The sequence below is a fragment of the Anopheles ziemanni genome, chromosome 2 (genome assembly GCF_943734765.1).
Source record: "Anopheles ziemanni chromosome 2, idAnoZiCoDA_A2_x.2, whole genome shotgun sequence".
NCBI lineage: Eukaryota > Metazoa > Arthropoda > Insecta > Diptera > Culicidae > Anopheles > Anopheles ziemanni.
In genome coordinates, this window is record NC_080705.1 from 35240290 (window position 1) to 35255320 (window position 15031).

Genomic DNA, 15031 nt, shown 5'->3' on the forward strand with positions numbered 1-15031 from the left:
TCCCCGGTGTCCAACCGAGGCCGTAATGACTTTGAAGTGTTTTATGACGATTTATATAAAAATTCAAGCCGTTTCGTTTTCGCAAAAGCTGTTGAATTAATTTTATGAACCTCTCACACCCAAACGGCAGGTGCGCAGTTTTCCGTTCGGTAGCAACCCCACTCGAGCGCTGGCAGTTCTCCAGTTTACTAATCGTTTGGCCTTGAAAGTTCTTGCTGAAACACCGAGCCTTGCGTCTTGCGGGTTTTTTTTATCGTGCGACGTGTTTCGTCACTTTGCCCCATTTATTAATTACCATTGAATGAAAATTCGCACCACCACCCTTCGGGGCGTGGGTGACCTTCAGCTGGAAGGCAATCAGTGGCAGATTTTATAGTTCGTGTGACACGCAAGAAAATGGAAACGAAAATGGAAAACCACACCCGTAAATCTTGTCAAACAAAACACTAAAACATTCACCAAAATCAGGCTCCAGGAAAATCAACGGGAAAGGGTAAAGGAAAAATTCCCGTTTGGTCGTAAAATGTGTCACGCTTTGCCTTTAACCGAATTTTGGGAACACATCACCGCCTCTCGGACCCTTCGGGTGATAAATCACCCAACCTTTGGCGGGAGGGTCTCATACACGTCATATGCCAAGGTGACCAACTACAGGGGGCGCGCGTCTCCTACCTTCAGCCAGTTGCATTCCCACGGCAGTAAAATATACTGCATCGATGGCGGCTGGCCCATCCCTATCCGGCCAAATCGTCGAGAAAGCGTTGAGGCGCTGGAAACAAATCACGAAACGAGCCAGTTATATGTTAGGTGTTCCGTTAGCTTTGCTCACCGAGAGTCGGGGGCTTTGAAGGCCACCAAGCTCTTATCCTCCAGCTACCGGAATTTCCACCGACATCCAAAGCGGATTACAGCATCTCCCTCCCCGTTTGGGATGGGGAAGGGATTTAATTGTACTTATGTTTCGTTTCATCCATTGCTCACGCTCTCTCGATGGTTGTGGCTTTCCTTGAGGTATTTAACCATACCATTCGATATACTTTTCCCAAAACCTTCTGGAAGAACCCGCCTTTTGCAGGTGATACCGTAAGCTTTTAGGCTCCCTCTGGTTTGATGATCATGCTTAATCGTAAAGTGGGCTCGGATGCACTGCTTAACTCACAGGTTGGGGTTCCTACTTTGGCCACCTTTTCAAACAGGTCTTTGTCGATTTTACGACGCTTGTTTGAAGTTTAACTCGTCGTTAATAATTCCCTTGAAGCCTACCTCAGTTGTAACACTTCAATGAAGGTGGAGCAGGTTTGTTTTTCCGTTCATCTTTAACTGACATTTCGATCTACCGATTTTTAACTGCCCACTCTTGCTCGGACAAAGCATCCAATCAGTATCACCTCGATTGATTTGGACGTTGTAAAAATTTGTGACATAATTCGATGCAAACAAGCGGGGCGGTGGTGTTCGGTTCGTTTTTTTTTCTCGTTCTGCTACCTGTTCTCGTGAGGCCGGTTTTGCCAAACCCACAACCCAAACCACCTGTGCCCAGCACGCGATCATTAGGCCACGATCCGTTTTCGTTTCGCAAAGATCACAAATTGGAGCCCGCAATAAATGTTTATTTTAATTTAAAATTATTTCGCAACCAGCTGTTAAAATTAGATACAATAAACGACACGCCTCTAGACGATCGTGTACGATCGGTGCGGGCAGTAAAGTTAATCTCCAGTCTAAATGCATCGTGACCTTTTCCGCTTGGGTGCAATTTTGCTAGTTTTTTTGTTGCCAGAAAATAAAAACAAACCCCTCTGGTCCAACTACAAATTTTGTTTTTAGCTTCTCAGCTTCTTATGGAGATAGGTAGGTAGCTTGAAAGGCATGTAAGCCCCAGGGCTCCCGAACTAAAAAGAAAGGTGACCAGGTTGGTTCCACTTGGCAGCAGTTGGGAAGAGAGACACTCGTTAGCACCACCACCTCTGGGACTGGACGGTCTTAGGATCTTCTGTAGGGAACGACAAAAAGTCGTCGTAAAAAGTTGATCCCAATTAAGGGGCCAATAAATGTAGCCTACGATGGATGTGCCACCGACACAGCCGAGCACTGGCCACCGAAGGTGATCGTGCACCATGAACCTCCCCCTGCGTCGACCAGAGAGCCACCTTCATCGTCATCGTCTGCAAAATGAAAGGAGGATCAAGAATCCGTGCGTTTGTGTGGCGTTTGTGTTGGTTGATGGGTCTTTTGGCGGGGAGGTGGTGTGAGGATTTCTTTTTTTCCTCCCTTTAACATGGAGTCGTTTGCTACATACCACTTGCGTCATAGTATTAAATTAGAATGTAGCACCAGCAAGGCTGCATATCCCTCTGCAACGCACACGGCGGTGGTTTCGTTCGCCTGTCGACGGTAATTATGAGTGTCATTCTGACGTGTCCCTGAAAATGGCTCTCGCCTGCTTGAAGGGGCATGGGTGAACTCCCCCGGTGGCAGCAGGGTTTATTATTATGTTTCTTTCGGTCTGTTGGCCAAAAGACACTCGAGAACGTCTTAACACTGCTGCTGCCCGAGGGCTGGTGCTTGAAGCCGTGAAGAGGATTAATGCAACCGCCTCGCGCGCATAACCAACAACTTCCCTCCGGACGGCTACCGCTTTAGAATTATGCTCAATCAATTTTTCGGTGGATTAGCGAGATTTACAACTAAGGCTGTAAGGTTAACCGCGTGCAATAAATGATCGGGTTTCTCGGGTAGATAATATCACCGGTCGCAGCAAAAGATCAGAGCTTCGGGGAACGCTGGCGCCTTAATGCGTCGTTCGGTACGGCGAGACCTCGTAACAGGTTTACCGAAAATCCGTATCGCCAAACAGGATCTTTATGACCGGCTGCTGCTCCAGATGTGGTCAATATGTCACGACGAACTCCACTTTAAAATACAAAACATTGGAAAAACGTGCATGTCTGCTTCGATGGAGAGAGAGAGAGAGAGAGCTCGCCCTCAAGGATAACTTGTTGTTCACTTTCCCGTGTCTGTTTCTCGACTGCGGAGCGACCAATTAACGCCAAACCCCACTCTGCTGGCTTTGGTTTTTTTTTGTGTGTTTGATTTTGAGTTTTCTCGTGTCTGCGCATTTTCCCTTTCACCGGGTTCACGCATCCGTGGCGGCGCGTTAATTATCGGTGGCGAACATTTATGTGTCGTGAACGTGTTTTGGAAGGGAACTTTCCGTCGTCCCCCGTCGCATGGAGAACAAAGAACGGAAACTTTCGGTTCTTCTCGAATTTTAATTATGAAACAACAACGAAACACACGGTGATCATGCGGTTCGGGAACTTTAGAGGAGTCACCCGCAGTCTTTGGTGCCCCCGGGTTCCGTCCGTCGCTTTCCCTGCTATTAACTACGCGGGATCCCTGGTCCACGCCCGGTCGTGGTTGGGTTTTATAGAGCAACAAGTTCTTTGCGCATCGCTTGTTGTCGTGTGAAGAAGGAATTTTCACACCTGAAAGTGGCAATTTGTAGTGGCTCCAAAGTTCTAGATCCCTTGTGCATTTTTCGTTACGCCAAGCAAAGGTCACATTCGAGTGAGGTGTACCGAAACGACGTTCCGTGACAAATGATCAACCATTTCCCCCAAGTGTATTAAGGTGGGGAAAAATTCGTACAGGAAAAATAAAACAGCTCGATCATTCTACGACAACTAAATTTTGAATCCCTTAATGGATTAGGGAAATCCATTGCGCGGGAGTTGGATTAACGATGTTCTTCGTCAAGGTTCGGTGCACACTTTTCATCAGAACACATCTCCCTTTGCTGCCCTTTCTTAAGAATACTCCTTGACCCGAAACGGATGCCCTCGTGGGATGCGCCGGAAAACACAATCCGTGATCCGCGGATGAAATGATTTTCGAATTATCGCGCTTTTCGCGGGCAACCGAATTGCTTCATTTAAATTTGTGGTGGTGCGCGCTTGTTGAGTTGTCAGCTTAAGCTAACAACAAACAGGAGTAAATGGACGATCAGCTTGCATATCTAATCTCCCGCATTTAAATACACCTTCTTAATTCTTCTTCCCAACCATCAGGTTTGTTTTTAACCTTGCGCCGGCCGGCATACCTTTAGAATTTTATACTGTCCATTTGGCTTTCTTCTTCCCTCTAATAAAACTTCCCATCGAGTGAAAGATGATCCTCGCCGACAATCTGCATTCCCCCTCAAGGAAATGGGAACCGAATATTTTTCCGCTTCTGCACCGCACGCTCGCCGCTGCCCGGTTTATTCATCTGCGTTATTAGAACCGAAAATGAAGCTTCAGATCACAAAACCGTCGGCGATATCTGCTTCCGGTCATCAATAGCTTAATTACCATTTCGGGTTTCAAGCCTGCAACGTCTCGACGTCGTCGACGACGCGAAAAAGACGCGCGCTCGATTCGAGCTCGCAAGGGGTCGCGTGGTTTATTTTGGTTTCTTCATTTCGACCTTTTTTCTTTGGCTTTTTTTGTTGTTCATGACATTCCAGGGTGGAAGGCGGCTAACATATTTTGGGACCATTTTGTTTTGTTCTAACCCCGTCGTCGTCGTCGTCGTCATCAAACATTCCGTGAGAGGCATTTATTTTTTCACAGATCACCCCCTAGCGTATTTATTATCCATCCGTCAGCGTTTGTTTTTGGTTCTTCTTTACGCTGTCTGACCCGATCGTAATCGCGCGGGAAGTCGCGCCAGATGCAATCAAAAAACAATTAAAATTTATTTAGTCTACCGTCACCTGAAAACCCCCCGGTGGGGATGGAACGTGGTGTGGGAGTGTGGGATGCAGTTTGTTTTCGGTGAAGACGTCTAACCTCTCTCTAGCGAGCTCTGCAGGGAAACCATTTTTATTTTCGCTCCCGAACAAAGAGAACCACCAGAGTTATATAGTGGCGGTGTGAATTTTGCCATTTGTGGTTATTAGATTATTTTGTCGGCACTAATGTTGTGCTTGTTACGTCTTCACTTTGCGCGAAGTAGACTTTTTTTTTGCGTCGGGGGCACACGATCGTCGATCGACGCGGTTGATAATTTGGCAAGAAGTAATTAAGATATAAATTAATCGGTTGCTAAAATGTTGATGTCGAGATGCGGGATTCGTCATGATTTATTCGACACTTCTCGAACACTTCATCCCATGCTTAGTTGAACCGGAAGCCAGGGTTAACGTTACGAAACGCTTGCGATCGTGGTCTAAAGCGTGACGTCTCTCTTCTGCAGGAAATACGAAATTGCTCATTCACAACCCGACTGTCGATTCTTTTCCGCTCCGATTCGACGCATACTGATTGAGATGCACGGAGGTGGACGCATTCTAGCAGTTAATTTTAGTAGCTATTGCATCCTATTGGAAGGTTTTGAAACGTGTCTTTCACAACGAATGCCTTCGTGGCGTGAAAATAGAAATTGTTTTCCACGTTCAAACCGGGTGGGGGTGTTTTTTGTGCGCACCGAGACCGTTTGACATATCCGGTCATCAACGTGACGGAACACAGCGGAAGTGCAACGGAAGACCAGTGAAAGACAAAAGGTTGAGTTGAGCAGAGCGTTTGAATGCAGTATGAAACGTGTTCTTGAACTAGGCGCTAAAGAAAAGAAACCCTATGAAACAGTTTCCTCTATTACACGGTTGAAAGAACTTGTCCAAACTAACGTACCTTAAAGCCTGCGTTTTCAAGAAAGAAATCCAGAAATGTACTATTTTCTACTCGTTACTTCAATCGAACAAAGGAAAACTTAACTACAGCACCTCGAAATGCTTCCAATGTGGACAAAGCATGAAACTAGCTGCATTTATACTTGTCATAGATAAGGGAAAAAATAACCCTAGCGGCACAACAAGTAACACTCCACTTGCCCTCGGGCTCCGAGTAGCGAGCAATCATGGACATAGAGCTCACTATTTTTTGAAAACCTTATGCAACACGCCCGGGAAGAAACGCGATCCCGCATTTGGAGGGTGCCTTTTTCCAGCTACGACAACCCCCGATGGGTGCAATTTTCCTTTCTTTCATTCTCGGCCCGTTCGGGCCATTTACTAGGCACCTGCTGCGCAGAACTAAGTGTGTTAGATAGAGGTGCTGTTTGCTTCCTCTAACTCAACAACAGCGAGAAGCACCGGGCAAAGAACGGTTACTATGAAATATGGTAAGATTTATAGAGCCATTTTTCTAACGATCATTGAGAAATGGCGAGAGAAAGGGAAAAACGAGGGAATAATCCAGTGTGATGATAAAGTACATCGCTTTGCATTATCGCCCCGGATGGAGGTGTTTGGAGTAATCTCTCCGGTGTAAACGGTTGATCTGACAGCTGACAGCGAAATGTTTGGACACTCGCTGCCTTCTCGTTTGACGAGATCATTGTTCTAAGAGATCGAAGCAGAACCAAAACGAAGGAAAAGCGTTCCCACGCGCAATCAATTCGCGGGCTGCCTGCTTGTTGTTGCTTATGTGGCCTGAGGATAATAAATTAGATCTTAATTGCCACCGCTGGAAACGCTCGCGGGTAGCAAGGCGCAATGTCCACCGTTCCGTTTGGAAGGGAAAAAAGGTTATCCGTTAGCTTTCCGTGTAGTCCCCCGTTCTTAGTGGATTGGCCTATCACCAATTATACGTGAAAACAGTGCAATTTCGCCGGCATTTCCTGCGACGATCACCTGACTTGACTGCTGGTCCCCGTTATTCGTACACGGGATTGCAAATCGCTCGACCGCGGATCACCGCACGCTGGGTTGACTCATCGCACGTTGGCTTTCCTTCCTTCGATGCCATGCCAAGTGATCAATCACACACACACCTCTTCTCTCTCTTCTTTGCATCCCTCGAGCGAAAGGTGCATGTTGTGCGCGCACTTTATGTCGGGGGAAGTTCTTCGGTGTGCAATCCGGTGTGATCGCCTCGTGGCATTCCTTACGCAATTACGCACCGTGTTGTAGGAAAACGGAGGAATGGCTCGTGAGCTATACGGACCATACCATCCTTAACCGAACAACGGCAATCGGACACGCCTTTTCCTTCCCACGGTTGCTTGCGAATTTTTAGTAGTGCAATAAAATTCTGAATGAAAAATCTTACCATTCCAAGCGAATCCTCCTCGAGGGGCTAACAAAGAGCAAATCTGCACTTCCTTCTTCGCCCGTGTGTGTGTGTGTGCCTTGCGGGTTTATAAAACTTCTTACGGCCACTCGGGTCTGCTTCCTCTTCATCAAGGGATACACTTGCCAGGAATGAATGGACGCGCTCGGCATGAATGAAAAACACGAACGGCTGAGGAGGCCCTAATCGTGAATTATGATACTGCTATGGTTGCTACGGAGCGTCCTCCTTCGGCCACTTAAAACATTCCATTCCGCCGGTGGTAATTTTAGCCGCGACCGGAGGGCATGTTGGTGGTTCCTTTGTTTTGCGAAAATGACAGTACGCTCAGGCGTAAAGAGTAGTGGGAGCAGCAGCGTAAACGCACAGTTTAATGATCGGGATCGAAGGAGACCGTGGCCATCATTTGGATCGCGTGTCGCTTATAAACCTTATAATTAAATGTGAACTGTAGAGGACTAAACCTATCCCTAAATAACATGTTTCCAGTGTCGTATGATTAACTGATGGAACTGATGGGAAAAAAAGTTGATCACTAATCAAATCGTGTTTGCTTCCTTTTCTTTTCTTTTCTGTTGCAGGTACCGGAAGCTCTCCTGCCCAAAATTCTACCCGAAGTACCAGCCCAAACGTGCCGAACGGCCATCTGCAGCTTCCACAGCAGCAACCGTTGGCCCATCCTCAGCAGCAATCCCTGCAGCATCATTCCGGTACGGTGCCATTGCAGCCGCCCCAGCAGCAGCAGCAACAGCAGCAGCAGCACTCCCAGTCCCACTCACCGTCGCTGCAGCATCCCTCACCCCAGCAGCAGCAACAGCAAGTGCACCTCCAGCAGCAGCAAGCCCTCCAGGCGGCCCTCCAACAACAACAACAGCAGCAGCAACAGCAACCGCCTCAACTGCAGCAACAAACATCCCAACAGTCATCCCATCATCTCAACAGCAGCTCGAGCAGCTTAGGCAACATCACGCCCACCTTCGTCGCACAGCCACAGGTACGGGTACCCTCGAGGGGAACATCCCGAGCCCGTTGGGTTATTAGGCGATCAACGGAAATGATCGTGTGTTGTTGCAGGGTGCGCATCGTCGCATCTCACAGCGTGGACGAACGATATTTGATACCCTTTCGAGGAGGACGCAGTACAGGAGCGGGAGGGATCGTCCATGGATCCTCCCCATTTTCGTTGGATCCTTCTCCAAATCAGCTCACACGATCCCTACGGTGTCAACGTTCCCCTTTCCTTGCACACAAACTCTTATTTTCCAGAATCGGACCATCCCGTTGTTATCCTGCATGTGAATCTTCGATACCCTCGCGTCCGATTCAAGGTCCCATTTTTCCGGCCAAAACGACGATTACAAAGTAGGAGGGAGGGGCTCCGGTTGGATTGCTGTCGATTTGTTGGACGATTTCTCTGACTTCCCTCCCTTTATGGGACGGTAATGGGCGATCCGATCGTTCGCGATCAGCAAACCTGAAGCAAACTTGATGTGTCTGATATTTTGCTGTGTTTTATTTATTTCCCAAATCTCACATTTTTTTTACTGCTGATGCATGATCTTCTGCGTAGCATTGGGAAGACGAGAAAAATCTACATGCCGCTCCTTTCCCTGATGAGGAAAACAAAGATGGTCCCCATTGAGTTGGGTTATTAAATTCGTTAAATGCGACCATCCTTATTAGAGTGTGGTGATGGGCATCAACCACAGTTTTTTTTATTATTTCGTTTTCCTTTTTCCCCTTTTGCTTATTGTGCGAGGACTGCTGTTTGTCCTCCACACGGAACGATCGACAGTGGGAAATATTTTCTCACGATTCGATGTTCGCCCGATTTACGGTGCGCGCTGCCGTACAACACCCAGCGTCATTTTGTCGCGCCTTTGCCCCTCTGGCTTTTTGGGGTCCAGGATCCAGGGGGCTTTTTTACATTCTTTCTTCTTGTTCTCCTCCCCGCGAGTCGAATCGTCTTTCGGTGTTGCGGTAGAATGACTTATGGTTTTATGGCACGCATCGATGCAACCGTACACACTCCCGAAATTATCTTTTCGATGTTACTTTTTCTGCTACACGGCACCCCTCGTACCCGGGGACCGGCTTCTAAACGCTAATTTGATGCTTTGGTTTCGTTAGTTACTGTTTTTATTGAGGGTTCCTACTTTTTTTACTGTCATTTGATGACTCTTTGTTCCATCCACACAAGATCGTCGCGACATCAGTTCCGCGCCCTGCCGAAAAAGGCATTTAAAGTTTGATTATTTACCATTAAAGAAATTATACCGTTTTGGCTATCGAAAGGTTTTATTGAAAGTATATTAATTCAGAGAGTTTTAATGTGTTCAATTTTGTGAAAACTTCGTCCATTCGTTTTGTTTGAAAAATGCCATTTCTTTAATCGCACACAATTATTTAATATTTTATCATTCGACCGCATTTACCTTTTTTAGTTCTGGTCTCCAGTAAAATTGGAGACCTTTTTGACTATCGAAAGGTTTTAATCAAAGTATATGAATGCAGAAGGTTTTAATGATTTAAATTTTATTACTTCTTGTTTTGTTTAAAAGTTGCCATTAGTTTAATCGCACACAATTTTATAATATTTTATCATCCAATCGTATTATCCTCTTCTAGTTCTGGTCTCCATTAAAATTTAGGCAGATTGTTATAGAAATGACAAGCCTAATAATTGTGAGACCAAATTGTGACTTGCAATTATGAGTTTTTCCCGCGAGATTTCCAGCACAAAGCCCGAAGAAGGCACCCATCCTGTCAGTATGACATGCGGGCGAACGTTCGGGTAGATGATAGCCCGAAATAGAATAGACAGTGACATAATAATAGTGGTTTCAATAACGCAGCAGAAGTTAAAATCCTCCACCTCAAAACGGTATAATCACACGGTGCCCATCCTTTGGGAATTTTAATACACGAGCAGGGGTTTTACGTTCATATTTGTCTTCTTCCGATGCTAATGTTTCCCCTCCCCGCCCTCGCTTTCCTTTTCAGTCTCCGACTGTGAATTCCTTTAAAACGGCGTCCCTCAACGGTGTTGGTCTGCACGTGAACGGCGGTGGGGATTTAAATATGCCCGGTGGTCCAACAGCAACGCCTGGAACACCGAACACGAAGGTAAGCGGCTGCATATATATATAAATATACATATACATTTTTGTTTTTATGGTGAAGTTGCCGGTGCAAACGGTGCAAAAGAACCCCGACGAAGAAATGCCGGGCCACCGAGTCATCCATTTCCGGTCTCAATTTCACGGCTCTCGCGAGAAGAAAACAAAAGTTGCGATAAAAGAAAACCCTTAATGCGACGGGATTGCATTTTTTCTGTTTATGTTTTATGCTTTATTTTGGGTTCGGCCCGACGCGCGGAGACAATTTAGTCATCGACCTTCGCGGGGCCTGAAACGCTGGCTGTTTCTCATCGTTAATAATATTATAAAACTCTGGTGGCGGCTTTATCACGAGATCGGAAGTCGAACCGGGTGGGGACTGGGGTGCGATCAAAGGGAGGGGGAGAGGCGTTATAGTTGCCGAAAATAATAAAAATTTACATTCAAATCATTCGAGAGCCCCATGGATCGACGAGATATGGTGTTGAGAAGTTTCTCACGAACGACGATGACGCCCATCGGATTCGCTCCAGCTGGCTCGGCGTGGCTCAATTTGTTTGCCACCGGCTTGTAAAGCGGATTTGTCCATCGGCCAGGAGGCCACCGTAACGCGCGGCCCATCATCAAGCGGATCGTCGTCACGGGCGTCTGACGGTGCATTATAACGAGCGACGCCGAAACCGATTGCAAACCGCCGTGTGCCCTTCAGAGTGAGGCTTGGGTTTTTTTCGCACTTGTTTCATAAAAATGCATCTTGACTGTTGCAAAAAAAAAAAAATAAATGAAGGCAAAGACTCCTAATTAATCGTTCGTTATTTGCAATTTCCTTTCGACGGCCATGTGGGATTTTGTTTTTTCGCGAGCCCCGATTTCATATCATTCGTTATGCTTGACTTTTTCGAGACCGGATACTTTACTTGGCACCAATTAAAGCAACTCCCCTTAAATATGCGCCCCGGTTGCAGAAGCTGTGAAGTAATATATGTTTTTCTCCGTTTCCAAACAGGATGTATCGCCACGGGTGAAGATCGTCGTCGCGCTCTACCCCTTCAAGGCCATCGAAAGTGGCGATCTTTCGCTCGAAAAGGTAAGTGACGACTGCTTGCGCGGAAAAGTACTGGATTTTAATTTTGTGTTTTTGTTACAGAATGCCGAGTACGAGGTGATTGACGACTCACAGGAGCACTGGTGGAAGGTGAAGGATCAACATGGCACGATCGGCTACATTCCGAGCAACTACGTCAAGGAGAAGGAGCTGCTGGGACTGCAGAAGTACGACTGGTACGTGGGTGACATGTCCCGGCAGCGCGCCGAATCGTTGCTGAAGCAGAACGACAAGGAGGGCTGCTTCGTGGTGCGCAAATCATCCACCAAGGGTCTCTACACACTATCGCTACATACCAAAGTGTAAGTGTCCACTACCGCCCCGTCCGGTTGAAGGCAGGATGAGCTAACCTGAACTTTCTCTCTCAAACAGACCACAATCGCATGTGAAGCACTACCATATCAAACAGAATGCTCGCAGTGAATTTTACCTCTCCGAGAAGCACTGCTGTGAAACCATACCGGACTTGATAAACTACCATCGCCATAATTCCGGTGGGCTCGCCTGTCGCCTGAAGACTTCGCCGTGCGATCGTCCAGTGCCACCGACCGCTGGTTTATCACACGGTAAGACGATTTCGTCATCTGTGCAATCAAGATCAAGATCTATTTCAGTGATTGCGTCATCTCACCTAAGAATTATTACCTCCTTAACATCACGGTAATCTAATAGAGATTTTTTTCAACCAATCAAAATACAAATCGTCTCGATCATGCAACGTTCAAAGTATAAGTACAGTAGACTCCCGATTATCCGGGATCGCTCCAGGTTGTTTATGATTTTTTTACTGTAACACGCTAATCTCGTGACTTGCTTATGAAGAAATTAGTGAACAGAAGCAAATGTTTCATAAAATCTACAGACTGTTGATTTTCTACTCAAAAAGAAAAAAGAAAAATGTGAACTACAATTTCAAAACCAAGATCAGTGAAAAAAGAGGGTCGAAGCATACCATGTAAAGAGCCGAAACCGTAAGAATATTTTTGACAATTGGTTTGAATTTTGTTTACTTATCATGAGCGACTCGAAATGTTTGTGTAAATTTATTTAATGTTTATACTGAACAAGTAATTGAGGCGTTGGGTGGAAGGTTGCACGTGAGAAAGGCATACACACTGGATTTGGGCCATATTATGGCGACCAATGGGATCCATATCCCACGATTTCGAACCGCGGAGCCTTTTTGGCTACTCGGGATATTATTTGACGACACTTTCCACGAGGACATGTGTCACAAGTGAAACACTGTGATCCAGAATTTCCGGTTACCTATTTCATGTAAGATATTCTGACGAAGATCTCCTACATCATGAAAGAATGTTTTTAAACACTTCTCATACTAGCTGTCAAAACAATGGCGATGCAGAAAATAGCTTAGCATCGACCTCTCTTTTTACCGATCTTGTTATCAAAACTGCTGAGTGTAGGTTATCTCCGAACTCGTTGCAATCGGTATTGTAATGTATTGGTAGTAATTTTACACCAACTTTTATTCACAGACAAATGGGAAATTCATCCCTCGGAATTGATGATCCTGGAGGAGCTGGGCTCCGGTCAGTTCGGTGTGGTGCGCCGTGCCAAATGGCGCGGTTCGATCGACACTGCAGTCAAGATGATGAAGGTGGGCACCATGTCGGAGGATGATTTCATCGAGGAAGCAAAAGTGATGACGTAAGTAGCGCGCCCTACCGGAAAGTGTATGTAATATTATATTACTAACCGAATGAAAATGCTTTCCTTCGCTGATTCAGTAAACTTCAACATCCCAACTTGGTGCAGCTGTATGGTGTTTGCTCGAAGCACCGCCCAATCTACATCATCACCGAGTACATGAAGCATGGCTCGCTGCTGAACTACCTGCGGAGGCATGAGCAATCACTGATCGGCAATATGGGTCTTCTGTTGGATATGTGCATACAGGTGAGCGTCTCGATTGGCGAGAGATAATTCGCGTAGTTAAACATTAATGCGTTTTCCATTTACTTCTCGCGGTAAAGGTTTGCAAGGGAATGTCCTACCTGGAGCGTCACAACTACATCCATCGCGATTTGGCCGCCCGCAACTGTCTCGTCGGGTCAGAGAACACCGTGAAGGTGGCCGATTTCGGGTTGGCACGGTATGTGTTGGACGATCAGTACACCAGCTCTGGTGGCACCAAGTTCCCCATAAAATGGGCCCCACCGGAGGTGCTCAACTATACGCGGTTCTCATCCAAGAGTGACGTTTGGGCATATGGTAAGGCAATCGGCAATAAATCCGTGCTTTGAGGGAAGTTTATTCTAAACCGGATCCTCTTGCCGCGTTTCAGGTGTACTGATGTGGGAAGTGTTCACCTGCGGCAAGATGCCGTACGGTCGCCTAAAAAACACTGAAGTCGTTGAACGTGTCCAGCGTGGCATCATCCTTGAGAAGCCAAAAGCGTGCGCTAAAGAAATCTATGATGTAAGTACCTACCGAGCATCGGACAAAAAACATTTCTGAACTAATTCGTTTTCCCGCCCCGGTTCTTCCCAAACCCTTGTAGGTCATGAAAAAGTGCTGGTCACACAGTCCCGAAGATCGACCCGGGTTCCGAATACTGAAGGATCAACTAGCTGCCGTTGCCCAGGGACTCACAGATTAAGCCGATCGTCCTCTGCAGTCAGTAGTGCTGCGTGGAGTTTTACGTTCTGTTCTAACTATTTGAGTGGCATTTTACCTTCGTCAACCGGCGCAGCAGCGACAGTCGTTTCTTAGCCTCTTTTAATGCTATTTTCCTAATTAAGCACACAAAAGTTGCCAACCGTTTATACAAATGAATGAAACATTTACTTTTTGTACATTGTACTTCCTGATTGGCAAAAGACTGTTTTCGACACTATATTCAATGAAACACGATCAGGGTTTTGTTTGTAGCAGAAACAAAAAAAACTTATAGAAGAAGGAACAGAAAACCTACTCTCGCTAGTCCTCGACGATTGCCAACATTTATGAAGTGGACTGAAGGCCACGCGCATTCCGGAAGAAAAGGGAGTAGAGGCCGCGGAGTTGAGCGTCAGGGAATTGAGCAAGCGCGATGAGTGCCAGATTTATATGTTCTAGTATACGTTTGGGTTCCGTTCAGATCCGGGGTTCTCGATACAGTTGTGAAATGGCTTCAATTGTCTGTTTCGTTTCGTGAAGTACAGAATGATGATGGGCAATGAGCGGATTTTTGACGAATTTTGGACGATGCTAAAATAATGTTTTGGGGAGACAAACGTCAAAGAAACGCCACCAGCTACGGCTTCCGTCAGTGAGGGTACTTTCTTTTCCCTCACTGCACGCAGTTTCGTACTATCTTAACCCTTAATGATACGCAGTACCAGAAGAACCAGTATCTCAACTTACAGGAAGATTGGTCCGAAAGCGAACGAACGCTAGGATTAATGAGTGATAAACGTGATTTGATTGTGCACGACGGTAGATGGTGTCGGTGCAGTAGAGAGCATGCAAGGATTAATACTTTGAGCGTCGCTAGTAGTAATAACAGAAGCAACACACAAAACACACACACGCAAACTAACCCTTACATACCAGTTCTAGTGTAGCTACGCAACCGGTCTAAGTAGCCGGATAAGGGTCGGAATTTCAGAATCAAACAGCAAAGGTTACTATGATGCCGGGATGTGTTTCTGGCCGCCAGAACGTACAATGGAGATAAAACGGAAAAA

At 46.3% G+C, this 15031-nt stretch overlaps 1 protein-coding gene across 1 annotated transcript in view; it reads left to right on the forward strand.

The window, feature by feature from the left end:
- The window catches only part of LOC131282735 (tyrosine-protein kinase Btk29A), a 76102-nt gene extending 61203 nt beyond the window's left edge, over window positions 1–14899 (forward strand). The window contains exons 5-14 of the mRNA XM_058312270.1: window positions 7697–8109; window positions 10119–10241; window positions 11241–11321; window positions 11382–11641; window positions 11712–11905; window positions 12839–13010; window positions 13091–13259; window positions 13337–13574; window positions 13648–13781; window positions 13864–14899. Coding sequence (XP_058168253.1) covers window positions 7697–8109; window positions 10119–10241; window positions 11241–11321; window positions 11382–11641; window positions 11712–11905; window positions 12839–13010; window positions 13091–13259; window positions 13337–13574; window positions 13648–13781; window positions 13864–13962 — 1883 coding nt within the window. The 3' untranslated portion in view covers window positions 13963–14899. The remainder of the gene's footprint in view (window positions 1–7696; window positions 8110–10118; window positions 10242–11240; window positions 11322–11381; window positions 11642–11711; window positions 11906–12838; window positions 13011–13090; window positions 13260–13336; window positions 13575–13647; window positions 13782–13863) is intronic.
- The last annotated feature ends 132 nt before the right edge of the window (window positions 14900–15031 follow it).